This window comes from Mastacembelus armatus, chromosome 23 (genome assembly GCF_900324485.2).
Source record: "Mastacembelus armatus chromosome 23, fMasArm1.2, whole genome shotgun sequence".
In the NCBI taxonomy this organism is placed as follows: Eukaryota; Metazoa; Chordata; class Actinopteri; order Synbranchiformes; family Mastacembelidae; genus Mastacembelus; species Mastacembelus armatus.
The window spans coordinates 11,733,182-11,755,749 of NC_046655.1; the positions used below are offsets into that span (position 1 = coordinate 11,733,182).

The following is a 22,568-nucleotide window of genomic DNA, read 5'->3' on the forward strand; positions in this document are numbered from 1 at the left end:
GCTACATACAGTATTTCTAAATAATAAAACCCCCAAACCTCAAAGCAAATTAAGTAATATACTGCAAACTGAATATTCTTCATGACTATACTGTACACAGAACTCTCCCTTCAAACGCCTGCACAGGAACAAACATTGTGCTTCAGTCATCTTGATTCTAACAACCACTCTATATATGTTGTCTAATAAAAAACTAGTTATAGATGTATGGAGGCTAGTTCTGGGGTAAATTTTGATGTGTCACAGAGCAGATTTGCCCAGATCACTCACTGATCTTTGTTCTCCTCTCACCAGGTTATGGAAACACCACTCAGTGGGAACATGGTCTAACTCTGGTATTCAAAAACGACTAGGGACGAGTTCAAGACGACACACATTATGACTCAAGAACTGTAGTGGTCCTGAAAGAACAAACAAACAAAAAAAGACAACCACATTTTTAAGAAAATGGATTTGAGCAAAATGTAGACATATGTTGGCTTATAATAAGTGTTACCAACCTGAATTGAGTTAACTACCCCACTGGCCATAACGGAGAGTTTCCCCGCGACTGAGCGCACCCCAAGCTTGAGCTGGGACATGTCAGGAGCACTGGGCAGTACGTTGGTCAGACGGTAAGAACTGGCTGTGAACAAACAGACGTCCGAGTTATATAACGTTTAGTGAATGAAATCAGAAGAACATGCAGCCCTATTTACAGTAATAATGTAGGGGCTGGGATCATACTACATACATACACATACAGTTACAATGGTGTATGTATCAATAACACAAGTTTAAATACTAAGTAAGTGATATACTCAGTTGTTTTGGCAAAGGCAACAATGGTGCAGTAGTGTCTTACTGGTCTGTTTCTTTGGATCGTCAAAAAGGTCTGCTGAGCTTATAGAGGCATTTCCAGAAAGTCTTTCCAGTCTGGTTTTGGCCTCATACTGAAGAGAAAAAGTGCAGAACACATAAATATGTTTTTATGTTTTAGCACACAGACTTCCATAAAGAAAAACTACAACAACACATTTTCAAGAAAGATTCTACTCCATAATATCAACTTCTACAGGGCAGTACCCTTCAAATGTCCATGTGAGTACAGTTTTACTCACAGTACATATTAACTATTTAATATAATGTTAGGGTAGGATGCATGTGGTGATTATGTACTTCAGAGTTGTCATGTTTTCCAAAGTACATATCCGAAGAGATGGCTTTGACATCATTTCCAAACTTTTTCCGAGCTTCTCCTGTGTCCAAGACTGGTACTGATTCTGGTTTTCTTCTGGATGTGGGCCTGATAACAAATAATTCAAAATGAAAAGCTAAGACAGATGAACAATAACTGGATAATGTGCAATCACACATTGATTTGGATACTATCAAACAACAACAGTAAATTGTTCAGGGCAAACTGAACTTTACAGTGATGACAACAGGTCAGAACACACAATATCCTACCTCTCATCTAGTCGAGATATAGCAGAGGACAGGTAGATGTCCGGCTCTGGTTTCTTGCTCTCCTTCATCCAGCCCCCACTATCACTTCCATCACCCCACCGTGAAGAGAAACTATCTGAGGTTTCCGTTTGATCCTCGAACCGGGACAAGAGCCTAAACAAAAGCAAGTCAGAATAATGTCAGGTGAACAAAAGATTTTAATTGAGCTCTCATCATCAACAACTCTGTAAAAGGTAGATTTTCTGTCTTCATCTGACCTGGAGCTGAACCCTTCATCATCGTCATCCTCAGTGAACCGTCGTCCTTTTGTGGTCTTGCCCCCCAGTGGATTTTCCTGCTGGATGATGTGCATGTCTGTTGTCACAGAGTGAGAAACTCCACTACAGAGAAGAGCAGACACAGAGCAATAGTGAGAGGAAGGAACTAATTCTGAAGGATCACTAGTATTTCTCTTTACAATCACACCGCCCTACCTCCTGATGCCTAGACCCATGCCCAGTCTCTCGGCTTGCTCCTTCTTCTTCCCGTCTAATCCCTTCAGCTTCTGCTCCTCTAGTTTCCTCTGCTGCTCTAGATCTTTATACGCCAGCCGCAGAGATGGAGCACTGAGAGGAGGAAGAAGGTAGACAAATGAAAAACAGCAGGTGACAGAAGCAGGTGAATTAAAAGCAGCATCTGGGTCTTGTAATAACTAGGTTTCTGTTGGAAACTTTATGAGTAAATACATGACCACTAAAAAATGACAGCATACAGGAGTGTGAATAAACACATATAAAAAATATAGGTACACACATGGATTCCTCAGGCTGAATATTCTTCTTGGTGCTTACAACGCTGTCTTCTTTCTCTCGGAGCTTGTCGGCAGCTTGAGCTTTTTTCTCCAGCTCTGAGAAACTCTGGCTGCTAACCTTCTGAGCCCCCAGTCCACCCTTCTTAGAAGCCAACTGCAATTCCACACATTTTACAGATTTACAAATTGGACCTTGAATGCACCACCCATGCTCATTCTGTCCAATCACAAATACACAATAGATTACAGTAAGTCCACTTTTAAATACTGCTTTGTACATACTGTTTTCTTGGCAACTGGCTTCTTTTTGAGAAGAGTGGACGGCTCTGGAAAGATTGAAGAACAATAAAGTTACATTTTTCACAGCTCAGCAAATTTGATACAAAAATAAGAATCCTAAACATGAAGAATATAAATCAACCTGGATTTGCTTTTGGAGAAACACTCAGCATTTCCACACTTGGACCTTCCTCTGCATTACCTGGGATCATTGTATGTATATATGAGGAACCATATAAATAGTACTGGGTTAAATACAAATAGTGCATGTTTGAATTTTGTAGACTTTCTCTATGTTACATTGCTGAGGAGAAACAGTGCCTACCATTTTTATCTCCCTCTTTATCTGGAGTTAAAGGCTGAGAGCTGAGACTCGATTTGGCCACATTCAGATTTTCAGGACCCGTCTGCGCATGAAGGAGACACACATGGTGAAATTAACAACCCACGAAAACAAACACATACACAGATAAACACACAACTGGGCAAAGCAAGCACATGCCTTTACCTGTGAATGCAGACTGAAGAAATCCACCTGTTTGTCATCTGGTGATGTTGGAGAGAGAGGGGCCTGACTGTCAAGCCATAACTGTGGAGCGGAAGAGCAGCAAAACGGATTTAAATTTCTGTGCAATTCAAGACATATTTTTAGGAAAGTGTGATAAACGAAGACACATTACACTGGAAGCCACAGTATGCTTTATTTCTCGGCTCCAGATTTCTTTCACTGTGTGGAGCAAGAGTCAAGTGTATTTGCACAGTAAACCAACATGTCTCATTACCTCAGTGCCATAACGTCTGGTGGCTTGTGTGGCTAAAGTCTTTATCTTCTCCCTGTACAGCTGAGCAGCCCGGCTGTTGTACTTGGTATTGGCAGCACTGGCTGTGCACCCATGTTGATTAAAAAATGCAATCTGGACGATCAAACCAGACACGGAGAAGCAAACAGTAGTCATCAAGTTAAATCAAGTGGGTGTCACATAAGTCTGGGATTACAATCTGTTGCTCGTGCACTTAACTACTCACCGCACTGGCATTGCCTCCCACTTGCATACATCTAAGCTGGAACCAAGACCAATTAAAATCCAGCTCAGTAGACCTATGACACAAAAAGGAATGTTTTTGTGTCCTCATCACTAGATTATTGTTATGAATTATATGACAAGAAGTTAAGGTTTGTCGGCAGATGGTTCAAAATCCTGAAACTCATTTTCCCTAAGTTCTAACAAAGATAAAGCTCAGCGAGCACTGGACTCCAGTGAAACTCTCCACCACCAACCGTTCTCTTTTGTGTTTGTTCTGTTCCGTATGGTTCATATTTGGCACAAAATGTTTTCATTAGGAAGCGGTCAGTAACTATTTGTGTGCCATATATGAATAAACCCAGAATTACCTGATAAAGCTCAGATGCACCCCCAGAGACCTGTGAGTCCCAGAGCAGTCTATGCACAGGAATACACCATAGGTGATACTGGCCCAACTGGGGTTCTTCGCTGCACAGTCAAAGCAAACCTAAGAGACAGGGAGGAAAGCTGACACATCACAATGAAGCTTTAAATGAGCTCACTCATATGTCAAGATCATAAGCCTAAAATCAATATCGGCTACGTGGAAGTCGCTGATGCAAACAGCTGTTGAAATGAACCCTTCCTGACATACCAGTTTTATTTGTGATTACCATTCAATCGTCGTGTTCACTACTGTCATACATTTTTTTAAAAGTGGGCCGGAAGCATAGAGGAAGTTTAAAGCAAACTGAGTTCAAGCCTAAACAAACAGGGCTAGTCCCAGCTGTCAAACTGTGGGTAGCTAGCTAGGCTTCCAGCCACCTGGCTAACGTTACGTCTGGGTACAGTTCACAAGTTTTAGTCTCTCCCAAATGAAACTAAACCACAAATAACGCGTTTCAACACACCCGAGTGATTTTCAACACGGTTGTTATCGGATAACTGTTAAAAGAAGCGGGTAAAACAGAGCTAGCCTCGGCGCCTCTCAAAGTGCGACGTGTCAGATATTTAGTTCAGCCGACTTCCTGAAGAGTCGAATGCCTGTGGTTGAGAAAAGTCTCACCTTATTGGTAGGAATGGCTCGAAGTCGCTTAAAAATAGCAGAAATGTCATGTTTGCTGGGCTCCGACATGGTTCCGACTGTTGGTAACACCTGGTGGTTAAAGAAGTGTCATGAAAACAGCGGTTTTTCCTCAATAACAACCGAACACGACACGTCAGTAGGAGAACGTCAGAGTCGGGCGCTGATTGGCTAAAACTGACCCGTGGTTATGTTATTGTAGGAAGGGCTTCTGGGTAATGTCGTTTCCTTGTCCATCTGTCTCTCCAGCCGTCTTTTAAACAGTGTGGAAAGAGTATTTCTTTCGTTTATATATTTATGTACATTTCACATTTGGATAGGTCCATGTATATGACATAACGAAGCATTTACAGCCTGGGCTTATTTACAATGCCTATTTCAACATGAGCCTTTAAAATACACAAAACTCACCAGTAAAATGTATATACAACAGTAAAAAACTCAAAACACTACTATTACCATATATGTTCTGTCAGATACATAAATATATTCAAGACTTTTTAAGAATCACACACTCAATTCAAACTAATTGTAGGTCAACTAGACATCCTGACATAAGTGAAATCAAACAAACATGAGAAATATCAGCACTCAAGAAATTTTTTCCCAATAAACTCTTTTATTAGGTTGTGGGACAACATTTACCAACTTTACTGTGCAAGTACAGCTGTTGTTGAGTGTTAGCAACAGCATGCCCTGAAAACATAGTGAATCATCTCCTTTCTTGCTATTATTAGAGGACAACAGAAATCATGTTCCTGCTGTGCTGCCGTTAAAGGCATCAATTTTTTCTTATTTCATCAATTTATGAAATAATTAATTTACTATCGGCTTGCACAACATAAAAGTCTGCAGTTCATCTCTGAAAAATGAAGGTCAACAGAATACTTGATCAAAATGTATATGGAGATTATGAAATCGGGTATATTCATTCATGTCATAAGAGAAAAATAATTATTCCTAGAATTAGCTGATAATCTCAATGACTAAGGGCCTCTGTGAAGGGAAAAAAAAAAAAATATTTACAAATAAGATAACTGATTCAAGGGATATTTTTCCATTTAACATTCAATTAATGTACAAAGTGATTCTCAGTCACAGCATTGTAACAAGAGTAGAACAAAAAGCACTTGTGGCATAAATTAACAATCATCAGTTTCCAGCTACATATTTGACAGCTGATCTCGATGCTTAATTTGCTCTATGTTCAAACTAGGCTATTTACATGCACATATGCAATACTATACTTGGCTGTGGGTTTATTGCTATAATGTGTTATATATTTTCAAATGACAATAAAATACTCTCCCATAACTTTATATTTGACAAGTGAGAGAACTAAAAAATAAAGATTCAAGATAAACCATTGTGAAAATATTTCAGTGTTGTATAAAAACCCATATAGTATTACAATCTACAATCAACGTAGAGAGATGTATGAGGGTCCAGGACAGTTCATGCTATATGTGAGTCAGCGGTTGCAAAAACGCAACACTGGAAAAGTGAAGAATCACTATGCAAGAAAATACAATCAGTGAATTTACATTCAATTGCAGTGACTAGAAGAAACTTACCCACTGTGAATTAAATGAGACTTTGATAAGTCTCGACTGGTATTAATCACAAAATAACCAGAACAGTTTTATTAACTAAATGGAAGAACAAATCCCTGAAAGGATTGACAGAATAACATAAGCACTAATGTAAATCAAGTTAAATCTGACACCGTTTTGTTCAAAATATTTGTTGACTAAATTCGAACAGGCAGAAATGGATAATCCTTATAAAATGGGTCATCTTAATTAATCCATATGATGGCTTGCATCACAAGATGATCTGTCAGACTGTCATCCCAGTGTTTTCAACAATGTATAAATTCACAAATAAAGTTCACTGATTCTTATGTAATATATTCTTGAAAAGCTAACCTTTTTGTAACAGTTTAAATGGGATTCTAAGTAACATATCTTACACTGACAGAAATTTTTTTTTTGTGATCTTCCCCACCTGGTAACTTGTGGTTTTTTTCCAACTTAGTACTTAGTTTTTATGAAGGTCAAAGCAACAATAAATCAAGAGGTCCTTCTCCTGCTCCTGTTCAGTCTTCATTACCAGGGAGAAAAGGGATAAAAAAATAATAAGAAGGCCGGTCTTTATTGTTTTCAGCTACACTGTCATTTCACACACCTCACTTCCTTCTTTCTTCACATTTATTTCATCTGTGATCATTCATTTACTGGATGTCTTCTACATAATTAGCAGGATAGAGACCTGCTTGTCCGTCTTTGAGCCGACCTTTGCACCAACCCTGATCATCTTCCTCACCAATTTTGGTAAATTCATCTCCTAAAAAAAAAAAAAAAAAGAAAGAAGGGATTAATAAACGTATTTCTAAAACTGAATGGCACCTGACAGACCTGTATCTTTTGGGTCTGTCCCTCCTCCACCATCCTGCTATGTACCTGCTTTGAAGCTGAGCTCATCCTGCTCCTGTCCTTCATAGTCATAAAGGGCTCTAACTGGTACAGATACAACCGGAGAAGAGGATTCATCTTCAAATGGATTCCCATCACCGTTGGCAGAAAAAGGATTACCACCTGTGTCGTCATCTGACCAGTCTGGAGTCTTCTCCACACTGCTAGCACTAGATAGACAAAAAACAGCCACTTAGGAAATGTTTTTTCATGCTTATGTCAGGGCTGTACACATTGACGGGCAACCCAGCATGCTAGGCAAAAGCAGAAAAAGAGTCAAAAACAGAAAAGCCAGAAAAATAAATACAACACCAGGTACAGTCAAAACACAAAAAAAGCCCAAATGTTTTCTTCTAATCCATTGGCAGCTTTGTGACTTATCGTCAAGACATCCAACTTTCAGTTCTGAATAAGTGGGAAACGTGTTTGTATGGCATCAATGGTACAAAGCAAGTGTTTGGTTCAGGCACTATAATAAATTATTTAAGGTCACTTTGGTGCCACTTTAAGACCATAAGCTTCAAGTGAAAGTGCACATGATGCTAAGTTAAGGCTATGCAACAAAACATTACATGGACATATCAAAAGGCACATGAAAAATACAGTAACAAGCAAATCATTGTTGTGAATACATGATTGAAGTTTAACCTTAACGGCCAACAGAGGGAGCCACCTAAACACCACAGAGAACTCAGCTCTGATGGAGACCAAGGTTGAAAAACACAACAAAGCATACACACAATTTACAGTCAGATCTGGTCACAGGTGCAAATCTACTGCTGACAGTGGTTTACTTTATCTTTTTCTGCCAATAAAGAAATATGTAAGTTAATTTACACCAACAAAAAAGCAGATCTGACTGTAAAACAAACATACAGTTTTTGATTTATCACTGCAGACACATGCGCCTCCATGCGCATGACATGTAATGTTCTACAAGACATGGCAATGTTAGGAGTGAAGGACAGACACACATTGGCTTTGTGTGCAATGCATCCCAGCAACCATGCAGAGCAACAACAGCCTGCCACCTTCAGGAGAGAGAGAGAGAGAGAGAGATATACACAGACGAAGGCAGCAAGTAACTAAGACAAAGTCATGGCAGGAGATGAGGCATAAATAGTGATCCGTGGAGCAAAGACAGAAAAAGAAAGGTGGGCAGAATGTTTTCGCCTGTTCACCAACGTTTTAATTTCCTCTTTATTCACACTGTTGTGGTTGACTGTGGTCTGCTGCTCCGTGGCCATTTCGTCTTCCTCATCCTCATCCTCCTCAAAGGGGTTTGAGCCCACTGGTGCTGTTTTACTGGGAACAGTCAGGCTGACAACATGGGACACAGTGAGAGATGGGTTGTTGACACGAACACACAGAAATACTCACTGAGACAGACCTGTCGTGGACACGGTCTGAGCATGGCTCTGTTTGACATTCTGAGCTATGAGAACAGGAATATATAGTGATGCAACAGATATATATGAATTGATGACACAACATATGAGTTTAAATGTTCTACTGGCCATTCACTGAACAACTCACAACAAAGTAACTGTAGCTTAGCAAACACAGATGATGGCAAACAGTTAATTGTGAAGTTGTTATAAATATAGATGAGGCAGTGATTATTATATTGCTATGTAATAATACATGTTATTGTTGGAAGACAAAACAATGAAAAGACACCATGACAGTAACTTTCCATATGTTCTACTTGAATATTTCCACTTCAACCCACAGGCTTTTGCGCCTCATAATTAATATGATCCTATAAAATCATTATGAAGGCCCATCACACACCTTTGTCAGCTCTGGGGTTACAAGGTGCAAAATCTTTCTGATAAACTCACATAAAGGCAGTTCACTTCCTCCCATTGTCACTTTCTGCATCAAGGAACAAAATTTGCACTAGACCTGTATCAGAGGAAACACAGGATTTCTACACCCTGTTTACAGAATTACTGGACCATGAACAGCAGTAGCTATCAGATGGTCCTTGAGTGTGAAGTGGAGAAATGTGAACGCCTTTGTTTGAATAGTCATGCCATGCAACTTTGGGTGGTTTCAGGACAACAAACAAACTTAACGCTCTAACTCCAAAGTATTCAAAGAAATGTATTATCCTACTGAAACCAGGTTCTACCAATAAAGGTTAGTGAGAAGAAGGTCTTATCTTCTGATGCGGGGGAAAAAAAAAAAAAAAAACTATAATCAAGATAATTGTCCAACCATTACTGTGAAATTTGTCTTGACCTTCAGGCTGAACTCTGTGATTATAGAAATCATCAAACATCTGAATCCAAATCACCTTTTCCACCACAGTGCATACACATACAGAAGACAGGCTTCCATTTATGTGAATCTTCAATTTGTGCATTTAAAAACTGGAATATGTACCAAAAAAAAAAAAAGCATATCACTAAAAATAATATTCAACGGAAACAGATATAGCAATGATACTTGTCACATCATATATCACCACATTCAGATGGAAACCCACTACTCTGTTTACTCTCACATGTCGGAAATGAAAGGATAACAATGCGCTGTGCTTGAGGGATGAGCCTAGCAATCAACTTTTCCAAGTTCAGAGGTCACATGCTTTCCGTGCCTGACATTCCCTCTGTTGACTCCTCTACACACTCCTTCAATGCTCTCATGGTTTCTGCATACACACCATTTCCTACCGACCTCTGGATACGAGCAAACAGCAGGTGTTTGCACATTAAATTAAGGAAACCTCATTACCAAGCTGCAAAGGAATGTGAAGCGTTAAGGCCCAAACATGAGACAGGAAAATCACAGCCAAATATTAATTCCTAGAATGTATATCAAAATAAAACTAACACACATAAAAGCTCACATCTTTGCAAATTAATCTCTGATGTGTTTTTCACATTAACAGTGGGTGGAGGAAAGGTATTTAATCAGCTGTCCACTGTTATGTTCTTGATGCTGTTGCCACAGCACCCCAGACAAATTTCTCTGCAGGGACAAATAACATCTCATCTCGACTTAGGACCCTTACATTATGTTATTAAAAACTGCCAATCAAACATAAAGTGGCTCTAAGTACTGACAGTCTAATTCTATTATACACCATTAGATCATTAGAAACCTAAATCAATAATTATAAATATTAAAAATACTGCACTGACAAACAGGCTTTTTTCTAGTCATTTTGCTTAACTCTCCAGCAAGTTAGTGAATTATATACTGTTGTTCTTCATTCTGATGGACTAAAAACAAATCCCTAGCCACATGATGCACAATTGTGCTCAATTATAGAAAAATATCTTTGATTTTTTTTGTTAATCAGAATTGTCAGACTAACAGCACTAATCCAGCTTTCTTAAAACTCTTCAATACCAATATTAATGCTGTGAACCTCCTGGTGTCTGGAAATATATCCACATGACTTGTGGCATGCTTTCAGCTATGTGCCAGCACACTCTGGTGTCGTGGGGATGACTTCTTTCCCAAGAAACTGCAGCAAAATGTTTACTGTTGCCATGAGAAGAACTAGACGTCACTCCCGGAGCTTCCCTTATGCAACGTTTTACAAGCGTTCCTTCAGAGGAGCAGAGTGTGCTGGATTACATCAGATGTGGGAAGTTTGAATTAACAGGGGTGTGTAGATTGTGTTTGTGCACAGTAAGAACAGATGTTCAGTTTTCTGTGTGTGTATTTGTTATGGACAGAAAAGGCAAACCAGTGAGTGATCAGATATCTACCTGCTGCTGGTCTTGGCAGGCTGAACAGGCTGGTCTGACCCAGTTTGATTGATGCCGGTCAGTGTGACGCCCTCTGAGGGTTTCTTCTTTTCTCGTCTGCTGAGGGTTCGGTTCAGGTCTACGGACCATTCCTGGTAGACAGAAAGAGAATCGGTAAATTATTACACCTACAGCTGTGCCAACAGAGTGGTTGACCGTGGTTTAGAACATGCCTTCACAGATAGGAAGAACTTACTCTCTCATGCTATACATGCCTGAGAAGAGTTTTTGAACGTTAGGTTACAATTTCTCAGGCTGTGACACTGACTAAGGATTTTGACCTTGTAAATGTAGATGTGTTTGTAAAGTACAGTTTAAGCCTGATAAAATGAAAGACAACTATGTACAGATTGCATCCTTTTGTTTATCTAAATCTACACTGCAGTACCTCAAACTGGGGCCAGTTCATTGGCATGCCAGGTCCGTGATTGGACCGGAACCATTTCAGGTCTTCTTCAGCATCAGTAGCAGAGACTGTGTCTTCCAGGGTGTGGTAGAGTTCCTGGAATCTACAAACAATACAGCACAAGAAACACATTTTTTATATAATTTGTGAAATCTTCAGCTGGCATGTTCTGAACAACGCCCTATATGTTACCTGTGATTGGCTGAGAGGTCGAGGTGCTGCTTAACCTCCAGCAACAGCTCCCTGAAAAAGCGAATGCGTTTGTCTTCAAATTGCTGCCATTGCTCAAACACCTGTTCCATATTCTCCATGTATTGAGGGGTCAACTTGTTGAGCTCTTCAAGTGATTTCTCATAGCGTTCCTTCGTCTGGAAAAAAGCAAGAATAAGATTAGAACATGAATCCATATTCTCATTAGAAATTTCTACCATATATACCTAGAATTAGATCTTGGCCAGCTCTGACACACATATGATAAAGGATGGGAAAGGAAAAGCATTTTATTACTCGCACCATCCTTTTGTAGTGGAAGCTTTACCTTCTGCACCTCCTGCTGACACTTCTCCACCTTTTCCTGAAGCTTCTTCTGAGCTTCAGGGTTGTTGTTGCTCTCCAGTTTGCTGGTTGTCTCCCTGCTGGTTGCCAACTTCTCTTCTTTGCAGGCAGAATGGTAAGATTTCTTCATTGTCTCAACCTGGGGAATCCAATCATCATCAACAGTAATAAGCTAAAACAGACGAAACACCACCAGCCCATAATGTGCAGAATAAAGAATGTAATGCAAAAGCTTACTACATTCATGTTATCTTTGTAAAAAATATACCTTATACCGAACCTCATCCTAAATTTCCATAAGTGTGGAAACACTTATGGACGACATCTTTTATACATGATGCATTTATGACAAGAGGATTCAACCACTCCTCACTTTGTTTCCATTTAAATTCCAACAGATAAGTGTTGAGGAAGTAACACCATCCAACCTGGTTCTATTTGCAGAGTGCCTTGGGCAGTGTCCAGAGTAACCTGGGCCAGGGCCAGAGCAGCCATGTCCCAACTCAGCAAATCATGTGGTCATAAGTGGACAGCACTTAGAATACAGCAGCCTGTCCTGCTGTCTAGTTTGATGTAACAGGCAGTTACATATTCCTCTATTTGTGAGCGCAAAACAGAATGGCAGTCCAATAAAGTCTCAGGGCAATTAATCAAATATGGTATCCAGTTCTACATAAATATGTCTATTATTGACATGCTGCCCACGTCATTCGTGTCATCTGTTCTCTAGATCAGTTAATTAGCCTCATTTCCTCCCTGCCTTCCACCACTGACGAGTCAATCAATAAATGACTCTGGCTACAAAACTGTACTGTTCTGTCCCTGCTCAACAGCAAGGCCTGAATGTCACCACCCACTGACATACACAGGGGAAATGGTGAAAAGGAGCCTGGAAGTTGCAAAACATTCAGTGCCTTTGACACACAAATACTTGCATGTGCATACTTTTTTATATATGCATGAACAAAAACAGAGAGGAATATGAGTACTGCCACATATACAGGCTGCCAAAATGAAAACAGTAGTAGGAAATACAGTGACCTGCCTTTGAACCAGGAGGTGCCAGTTTCCCTGCAAACTTCACTGTTTCCTTCCCTTCTACTGACAATCAAAGACCTACAGGATAACTAGCTGCCACCTCAGCAAACTGCAGCTAATGTTTGGCTTCACCTTGAAGATCAGCACTAAAAGGATGCAATCATCAGCTTGTGCTCTCTTGTTTAGTACGCAGCTAGTCTCAATGGGAAAACAATAGTGCGTCAGTAATATGTAATCATGTGAACTGAAGGGTAAAAATGATAGTCATAGCTGTAATCAAAATGATGTGGTAATTTCTTAGATGCTTATAGTTTAAAATTATCTACTACATGCTACTACTAAACTACACATTATACTATTTAAGTACTCTATGAGTTCATTAGAAGCCTGTAACTCTAACCTCTTTAAGTTTCTTGGCCCAGGGTTTCTGAGCCTTGCGGAACCCATCCTCTGCCTCCTTAGTTTCTTTAAAGCCGCCGATCATCTGTTTGTGAAAGGAGTCTCTCTGCCAGTTCTTCAGCTTCTCATAGTCTTCTCCCATCAGTGCTGCTTTCACTTCCATGTGGAGGTCACTCACCTTCTCTGCCTCTGTGCACAGAGCAGACCACGCCCGCTCCAATGTACCATACTGAGGACCTGAGGCAAACATGAAAGTCATGTTCTGAGGGCATGTAGAAAAATTGATCTGATTCAGAAGCATGTATTTGTGTGTGTATATATATTATATGCGTGTGTGTGTACTGACCTTTTTCTATGAGTTGCCGCCAGCGCTTGCCCCATTCTGTGAGCTGCTGTGCATAGGCCTTTTCAATACGCGCCCGCTCATGAAGGCAATTCATGAGATCATTACAGAGCCGATTTCCATCGTCTACCCGTTTCACTGTTCGCTTGTAGTTACCAATCTGAGAATGGAAAAGATAATTTTATGGCTTTACTCTACTTATTTCAACAGTTGTTCTGAGGTGTAAATATGTCTGCACACTGCACAGTTTGCACAAACAAAAACAGAAGGCACTGTGACTATGGATGAAAGAGCAGGTAGTGGAAAAGGATTTGATGCGTCTCACCTCCCAGAAGCTGTCGCTGGAGACATCGATCATGGAGTCATCGTAAGAGCCCGACATTGTTGCTGCCCTAAGTTACACTCAGTGTGTAGGGCCTAGACAAAACACACACATACATAAAAAAAAATAAATAAAAAAAAATCACAAAAAACATCTACATTTTTTTATAAAACAGACTATAAAAGTATTAGTAATACTATATTGTTTTAGTTTTCATTGAGTAATGTCTAAATCATCTACAATTTTAATAATTTACTAACTTTAAAAAAACAATATGTCTACAAAATGCTACTCCTTATAATTGCATCTTTCACAGGGCTGTATGATACTGATCATTTTTTATAGTACATTTGAAAAAATATATATATATAATTTCAAATGAAATACAAAATGATCAAATAAAAATACATAATAGGCATGAATAGATATAGCACAAATAAACATTAAGTTGCATTACCTAAACTTTGAAAAAGTTCTGCTCAAACAACATGAGAAGCTCATGAGAAAGCGGCGGTAGTAAATATGTACGAAGAGAAAGGAAAACTCATTTTTGCTGCACGCTGTCTCTACATGTGCTATGAACACCTGAAAGACAATAGCATCACTGTGTTACGACATTCCTCAGTGACTACAGCTATGGATTAGACTAAGATAAGAATACTGTGAGTAAAAACAAAATAGTTTAGAAGAGTGATACAGAGTAAAATGGAGGGGGAAGGGAGTGGATGTGTGTGTATTATGGTTTGATAATCTGGGCAGCAGGTGGTGTTTTCAGCCTTTTCTCTGACCTCACTACCATCAACACACAACAAACGCAAACCACAGTGGTTGCTGGCAGCACACAGTCTCAGCTGAACTATATGTGTGTGTATGTGTGTGCGATTCTGACATAAAGAAAGAAAAAGAAACTCAAGAAGCACACAGCAGGCTGCTTCCGTTTCCTTCAGACTGGGTCGACAGACAGTCCTCTGTTACTTTCTTACCCCTTCTTCTCTCTCCATGTCCATCATTTCAAACTCAACAGGCCCTTGAACAGTCTCTCTTTATTCATCCCCCCATTCCTCTCCACCACTCTTCCGCCTCACTCTCTCATGCTGCCGTTCCTCTCATCCCGTCTCCATCAGTCTGGTGCCTCTCCTCTCTCTAAAGTTCAGAACTTGTAACCAAATATATTCAGATCCTGGTTACATCCAACTAGGACAGACTGTGGCTGACACCTAACATCAGCATGCAAATGATTCCCTATCACCACCTCCCAGCTCACCCTCACCTGCATCTCTGAGACAACTGCATCCACTACTAGTGTTCATTAAACGTAAACCAAATAAATAATTGAAAACAAAAAGTTATTCAGTAGCAACGACCTGTGTCTTTCCTTCTCTATGACTCGCTTACCTCTGTGCTACTTTTTAGACTGTTCAGATACTCAGTGACACTCATTTAAAGAATAATAACAAAAGACCCATTCCTAATTCAGAGCTGTTCACTGGTAATCAGATCACACAAGTCACATTTAAGTGCCAAGTGCGAACAGGGCCTCTTTCAGTTGAGCGAGACAGCGAAGGATGAGGGATGAAGGTTGTTGCTCAGTGGTCAGTGGACCGTGCCCTCCAGGGCAGGACGTGGACACAGGACAGCATTGTGGACATTCTTAGCTGACTATGCAAATGAACAATCCTCCCTTTAACTGTGTTTGTAATTTACAATCAGGTCAGTCATACAGCTAAACACACATGCATACAGAGCAGCAAACACACTAACAGATGTTGTCTATCACTACTTTCAGCGAAAACCAGATGTTTAATTTTAACTTCCTGATGAATGATAGCCATGATGGGACACAGCTGCATATGTAGCTCTCTTATGCATCAAATAATACTATTTTAACAAAATCTGTGCTAATGGTAAAATTACACTGGATGTTTTGTAATGTTTAGAGTTAAAACAATTACTGAATTACTTTGATAACAGAGCAGACAAAATGAAAAGTCTATCGGTTCCAAATATTATATATACTAATTATTCAGATCAGTGTCACCCTTTTGTTCCAGCTACCCATATTCTGCATTTACCAATTACTGCTGTAGCACAACACACACAGGGACACATGAAACAAGCTGCAAATATCTAAACATGGCAACAAACACAGAAACCTCTGCTGACAAAATGACCACAGCTGTATAATGAGGAAACGCTCTGTGTGTAGACCACTGGCAACTTACGTAATAAACATGTTCCTCTTTTGATGCACAAATGTACGAAGGGCTGAGATTGACAAAATCCAATACCTTAATATCATTAACACTACATGTATGAGTGTTGGCGGTTTTAGGAGATATTTATACATGCCAACATTTTGTGAAAAAGGTCACATTAAACTAAATATTCAGTCATCAACCCAAACTACCAAAACATTTAAAACAATATCATTAAATTGTTGAATTATAATGACACATCAGTCAGCTCTATATCAATGTTGTTTTGTCCTTGGACACACAAATGGTTTTCTAATCAGGTGATTCTAAAGGCCGGCTAGATTTAAAATTAAAACAGGCCAGGGAAAACGACCTTGCACAGCCAAAAAAAATTTTAAACACAAACAATGTGTTGGGAATTCTTTCATCGCAAAAGCTCTTTCCCAGGTCTGATGTAATCAACAGCAAACAGGAACAAACGTCTGCACACTCTTGGCTCTGCAGGACATAAAGGACTATGTTAAACAATTGAATTTGGCTTGACCCAGAACAGTAAACCACACTGATGACTAAACCAAGGTCTGAAATCCACTCAATCAGTCACTCTGCGCGGTACACACAAGCAAAAAAGCACATGGGGATGAGGAGAACATGTAGACAATGAGGGATGGACTAATTGTTATCTGCCTTTATTTATATATGAAATGACAAATATGATATGTATGTAAAACACATAAGACAGTCTTTCTTGCCAGTAACTCCATAGCTTTAGCTGCAGAAACTTGACTGAATCAGGGTTCTTAGGTTACAGGCTTAGAGGTTTCATAATCAAACAACAATGATATCCTCTAACAGCTGATAAGTAAATGAACTGGGCATATTGGAATTTGGTTGGTGACAACAGCCTCAAGATACAAGTGAAGAAATGCATTCCTGAGTACTAGTATGTCTAAACTGCATCTTGGCAAGTTCAGCAAGTACTGAAATTGTCACTACTCATGTAACCCATTTTACAAACACACGTATTTGTATCCTGACTTGCACAGATGAGAGCAGCTTTGCTGTTTAAAGAAGATGGAGGGTTAGCTTGTTGATTTGTGAATGATGAGTCAGAGAAACCAGCAGGCAGCTGTAGGGGGGAGGAAATGCAGACAGAGAGCAAAAGCAGAAATGACCATGTGTGTTATAAAAAGCACATAAGGTTCACTGTACTATGCTGCTGGAAAGGAGGAGACCTGAGTCATGTCTAAGTAACAGACACGAGATTCCAGTGAGCTCATATGAAGAAGATATAATCAAAAGAAAAGACGACAGGATAAAACACACCCTCATGAACAAAACCATATTCTTTCCCCATAAATCACCAGCAATGTGTCTATTCATCTATGTCTATAATTCTCAAGAGTGCTCTGGGTGTCATGAATGGAGCCGAAAAGCAGAAAAAAACAGGACACACACCCCAGAGGTAGGTGCATACACAGCTGACAGGCACATGCATGCCTGTCCCAAAGCTGTGTGTGTTTATGTTAGTGGGTGAGAAACAGTTTGCCAGCAGACCAGCCTGAGTGTACAGACTTCATATCTTACCTTTTAAACACATTTGACTCATAGGGAGGACTGTGTTTATAACACGACAGCTATTTTCCCTGATTCCCACCTCACGTTTAAATTTTAGCAGTGAACCAGGCCTGGTGCTTCAGACCAAACTCTTGTGAACAGAGTATACCATGGACAGTTTATGTCAGTGTCACACAATCTCCATTCATTCTGTCTCTAGCAGAATTACTAACAGCTGGAAAGGGGAAACGTGGAGTTTTCCTGAGGGTTGCTGTGTCATATTTCATTTCCTGCTAAATATTGAGACCTCCCGGGCTTGTTTACTTGATTGTCAATGTAAACAAGAACCCACAGCTTGCATGTTTAGTCTAAACGAGAAGGCATGACTTACTTTGCCAGGGTTTTAAATGTGATCTTTATTTCCTTCTGTCCAGCTGTTTTCATGGTTCAAGAAAGAAACCGTGGTTTAAATTTTTTTTTTTAAATTAACAAATAAATAAACAAACAAATAAATAAATCCAAAAATAAATAAATAAATAAATCAAAATCATTAGCCACCAGTGTATACTGACCATTAAAGTTGAGCCAGGTAGTTGCCTATTCAATCAGCTGACTGACAGAAAACCAATGGGCAGCTATTCTGACAGTCAGTTAATCAATGAACCAATTGCTCAAGGAGAAAGACTAAACATTTCCTGGGTTCAGTTTCTCAAATATAAGGATTTGTTTTCCCTTACTGATCGATCTGCAATTAACTGATTATCATCTGGTCTAAAAAAACATTTTGATTCCAATGATATGAACAAAGAAACTTGCAAATCCCCATATTAGAGAACCTGGGAATTTTTGCTTAAAATGGTGTTAAACAATATCTTCAGATTATAATTGAGACTGAGGGAAGTGGATACAATTACATAACAATAATACTGATAATACACTACTCTGCAAAAGTCTTAATAACATAAATATTTCTTTTCTGACCTGTGCATTTTGTGCAACTTCTTTTGTTGCATAAAACACAAGCAAAACCTCGACAGCACGGAGCGCAGCTGAGCTGATCTATCCCTACAATATTGTGGTTTCACAGCACGACATTGTTAAATCCCAACTGGGCTATGAGAGAAAAAAATACAATCATTCCTTTGCTTCTTTCTCTATTGTTGTTTGAAGATTGAAGGTCAGAAGTTTCCATGGCAATCTCAGGCCCTGACCTTGATTTTCTTTCCCTGTCAGTCAGTCACCTCTGCCCTCCTTCCTCACATGAGTTCAGCAGCTGTACGGTACTGCTGGCCTTTAAAATGTGGAATATTTCCACTACAAACTTCAATATATCCAGCCTTTATCAAGACCACAGACAGAGCTTCAAACTATAATTAAACAGCTTGAAAATACCTGAGAATAAGACCACCTGCTCAAAAACCCTTTGCTCCACGGGCAGGGAAAAACAATGGCATTTGTTCCACAGTTTCAGGAATTTTCCACTGGACATGCCAGTGACATGGAGAGGAACATAATGGAGGGAAATTTGGTAGTACATGACAGGGAAGGGGAGATCCTGACATCACCAGCAGGCAAACACTCAGTTTTTCCTGTGGAAACCCTTGTCCTGCACGCAGAGCGAGCAGTGTCTCATAATGTATTTAATGCTGAAGAAAATGCTATGAATGAATGTAGTCATTGTAGCAAATTCACCACAAAGACAGAAATCACAGGAGACCTTTAAATGAGGTAATATAAACTGGGGTTCCTTCACTGTATATTCTAGTAACCATAAGGCCTATGAGTATGAGTCATTTCCTCATTTAGTCTATAAAAGATCTGTAAATTAAAATCACAATTTATTAAAGCCCAAAGTCCCTTCAACAAAGTCACACCTCATCCAAACAATACTCCAATAATATATTCAGTTTACAACAACAGATTTTTAAAAAATCGGAATCGATATAGTTCCAAAACCAAAAGATATTTACAGTAACATAAAACTGAGAAGCAGAAACCTGCAACTAACTTAGAATGTAAAAAAAAAAAAAGTCATTTGGCTTTCTCTGACCCTTGGATGGGAGTAGTTCATGTTCACTCATACTAATACCATAAATCACATGTAATTCTAACATCCCTTTTACTACTTTATGTGTGCTCTTGAAAAATACTGCAACAAAGATCCCTCGAAATGGAGAACAGTGCCTTTAGCCTAAATTGGAATTGCTGTTCTAACTTTAGCTCAGCTCCCAGTCAGTTCACATGCCCTCCCAAGAAAAAAGGAACTAACGGGGCTTTCACTACTGCTTTACCCTGACAACTCTACTAAAAACACAACCACAATGACACAAAACAACTCCACATGTCGAAAAAGCCCAGCTGCATGACTGTGACGACTGCTAGCTTCCACTGATTCACTGCAATATCTCTGTCACCCCCATCGGACCAGCCAGGTTCTCTCTTCCATGATTAAACACCTCGTGTTGACAACGAGCTTTCTGTACAACACAAAAACATTAGAAGCACTGGGTTTAATAACACACTGAACATCGCTCTCTGTAAATACAAACCGGGTTGAATGCACAGTACAGGAGTCGAAACTAAAACGTTGTAAAATAATAATGTAACGTTGATGTGACATGTAGCAGGAGGTGATCTTTACTTACGGAACCTGCCCCGCCCTTCTTCATATCCATGCAAAAACTAGGCAGCAGGAGGAAAAGGTTTTAACGCAACTTATATATAAGTAACCTGATTCAAAACAACGTAACTTACAGTCCGACATTAATTACAGCGCATTATCTTAGTTAAACAAACTGTGTTAGCATAAGTCTCTGGACTTTTAATGCCCTCACATACACGACTCACCGCAACCGTGTTATGGCAGAATGCCCAGTTTTACATTTTGTTACCCAGGTTAAATACCCAAAGCGTTGCCGTTACTATAACTTTTACTTCATTGATAATTTTAAGTTTTAGTGACTACAAAGGTACCAACTTCCTCCATTCGGGAAGTACCTCAACTTTAACGTTAGCCCGTAGCTCTAACGTTAGCCTCTAGCTAGTTAAAAGTTCAAATGTTCAAAACAAAAGTGTCTGTGTAAGCTCACCTCGAACTGTTTTATTCCTCTTGTGAGTTTATTATTAAATGAAGAATAATTCCGCTCTCTGGATCCAGTTTACAAAGTATTTCACCCGTTTTTCTGCTCGGCAGCGGCACCATCGACCGAGTGACTGAACACAACCGTCAGTTAATTAGCTAACGCTCCGGCACATCTAAACATCCGCTCAAGATTTTCAAAATAAGACGATTAGTGCGTCTGTGATAGAAAGTAGTGGAAAGTCAGCTGAGCTGTATATATCTGCTACTTAATATTTCTAGAGCATTACACATAGAATTACTTCATAAATGCCCTATGATATGAATGAATGATGTAGTATTTTTATTCATGTGTCATGTACCTGAAGGTGCCCAGCCCCCATGGGTTTACAAAACACTATTCTGCATTACACTCAGAAGTTAAAATTTGGCTTTCACTTGTAACTGATTGCATATGTACATAACTATTATATAAATATACCATATAGCTATTATTCTTAAATGCAAGTAGATTTAAATGGCAATTGTCTGGTAATATTCGTCGGTTAAATTATTTTATTTGATTATAATAAAAGGTGATGAATAACCTAAATATACCGCCACAATCACACCAAACCAAACAGGGAGTAGTATGTTAATTAGGTAAAGACTGCTGGAGAAACATCGGTTACTGTTATTAAAGAACGATGCCCACAGGTTGACCTGCACAGCAAGTGCCAGACCCTTATTTTGAAATGGTCTGCCTTGGGATTTTGTGATATTTAAGGCTGAATAGCTTCACGTAAACTGTAGAGAGGCGCGCCTGTCTGACGTCACATCCCCTGAAAACTTTTTTTGGTTACTTAATCTAACTTAATGGTACCCAGTATTAGGTCGGGGGACCTGTAGGGGCCCTTGGGGGATATCCAGGGGTCGTCAGCAACATGTGCCAATAGTTTTATTTCTCTTCAACTAGTTACCTCGTTTGCCCATGTACCTGAGCTTCAGCCAAGGTTTAAAAAATATCAATGTAGAGGAACCAATTTCATATGTACAGAGGTTGTTTATATGACGGCTGCGTGAAGACAGAATTAAATGTCTGAGAAACCCAGATGCTTTTTAGAAAAGGCAAGTTTAAAAAATCATCATGTGTTTCTCATAATAACCCCCTCTATTCATGCAGAAGCCATTAGCTAATTCTGTAATATGAACAGAGGCGGAGTTGTGCAATGACCACTTTCAGATGTGCAGCTGTAGGCCTATATTTAAATTATCACGAAGAGTCCGTGAGAACGAGAGAGAGATTGAGGTGTGCATGCATTAGAAAAAATGATATTGTCTTAACACTTCAAAAATAGGACAACCCACCCATTGGTCTCTAGCACAGGAGGATGTGTATGCCCTCCTTCCCTGCAATACAGATGAGATGCTTTGGGTAACATAGTTGAACTTCAACGGCCAACATGTATGTGATTTTGATAATCTGCTATTCTATATGTCGTAACCAGGTTCTGGTCCACATCAAGGTGTTGATTGTGAGAGATTGTCAAACCTTCGAGGTCAGGGAATGGTGCCATGCAGAGACCTACTTTACTTCTGTGGCAACAGCAAAAACATAAGAGTAAAGGTCATTTTCCTTTTGAAGGATTGACCTTTGCTTAATCTACAGTCCAGACAGATTAGATTCATCAAACGCTACAGGCTGCCCTTACCACAGTGAAGTAACAAAAAACTAAAAACTTAATCCCTTCTTCAGATAGGTTAAATTAAAATTTCACAAAGTAAATAAAGAGGCCTGTGACACAATCAGTACACAGTTTTCCTTTGTTATTTCAATAAAAGAATCAA

The 22,568-nt window shown here is 39.4% G+C and overlaps 2 protein-coding genes across 5 annotated transcripts; both read right to left on the reverse strand.

Annotated features, from left to right (window-relative positions):
• Window positions 1-242: 242 nt before the first annotated feature.
• On the reverse strand, window positions 243-4,756 carry arfgap3 (ADP-ribosylation factor GTPase activating protein 3). 2 transcript variants are annotated; one of them, XM_026327164.1, is made up of 16 exons: window positions 4,589-4,756; window positions 3,912-4,030; window positions 3,545-3,617; window positions 3,301-3,432; window positions 3,027-3,107; window positions 2,844-2,925; window positions 2,661-2,720; window positions 2,522-2,565; window positions 2,242-2,393; window positions 1,923-2,054; window positions 1,707-1,829; window positions 1,450-1,602; window positions 1,159-1,285; window positions 845-932; window positions 501-625; window positions 243-401 (listed from the first exon to the last, which is right to left on the reverse strand). In XM_026327164.1, exons 1-16 carry the CDS (start codon window positions 4,655-4,657, stop codon window positions 384-386), a joined length of 1,578 nt encoding a protein of 525 aa, XP_026182949.1. In that variant the 5' UTR covers window positions 4,658-4,756; the 3' UTR covers window positions 243-383. The 2 variants fall into 2 exon arrangements, with proteins under 2 accessions (XP_026182949.1, XP_026182950.1); XM_026327165.1 differs by lacking the exon at window positions 2,661-2,720.
• Window positions 4,757-5,211: 455 nt separating this feature from the next.
• pacsin2 (protein kinase C and casein kinase substrate in neurons 2) lies at window positions 5,212-20,902 on the reverse strand. Of its 3 annotated transcripts, XM_026326483.1 has the most exons (12): window positions 20,752-20,898; window positions 20,308-20,344; window positions 13,914-14,005; window positions 13,592-13,748; window positions 13,247-13,482; window positions 11,792-11,947; window positions 11,446-11,621; window positions 11,236-11,356; window positions 10,809-10,939; window positions 8,266-8,400; window positions 7,069-7,250; window positions 5,212-6,952 (listed from the first exon to the last, which is right to left on the reverse strand). In XM_026326483.1, the coding sequence occupies exons 3-12, from the start codon at window positions 13,968-13,970 to the stop codon at window positions 6,840-6,842; spliced, it is 1,464 nt and encodes a 487-aa protein (XP_026182268.1). In that variant the 5' UTR covers window positions 13,971-14,005; window positions 20,308-20,344; window positions 20,752-20,898; the 3' UTR covers window positions 5,212-6,839. The 3 variants fall into 3 exon arrangements, with proteins under 3 accessions (XP_026182268.1, XP_026182267.1, XP_026182269.1); XM_026326482.1 differs by lacking the exon at window positions 20,308-20,344 and having other exon boundaries at window positions 20,752-20,902; XM_026326484.1 differs by lacking the exons at window positions 8,266-8,400; window positions 20,308-20,344 and having other exon boundaries at window positions 20,752-20,902.
• Between the last annotated feature and the right edge of the window lie 1,666 nt (window positions 20,903-22,568).

Bases quoted from the DNA above. Each gene is read 5' to 3' on its own strand.
- arfgap3 (XM_026327164.1), bottom strand. From the start codon at position 4,657: ATGTCGGAGCCCAGCAAACATGACATTTCTGCTATTTTTAAGCGACTT. The intron at 3,433-3,544 runs GTGAGTAGTTAA...TTGATCGTCCAG, and splicing joins TGGGAGGCAATGCCAGTGCG to ATTGCATTTTTTAATCAACA. The intron at 2,926-3,026 runs GTAAAGGCATGT...CTTCATGCGCAG, and splicing joins TCTTCAGTCTGCATTCACAG to ACGGGTCCTGAAAATCTGAA.
- pacsin2 (XM_026326482.1), bottom strand. From the start codon at position 13,970: ATGTCGGGCTCTTACGATGACTCCATGATCGATGTCTCCAGCGACAGC. The intron at 13,749-13,913 runs GTGAGACGCATC...TTCCATTCTCAG, and splicing joins CCAGCGACAGCTTCTGGGAG to ATTGGTAACTACAAGCGAAC. The intron at 7,251-8,265 runs GTTGGTGAACAG...TTGTCTATCTAG, and splicing joins AATAAAGAGGAAATTAAAAC to TGCTAGCAGTGTGGAGAAGA.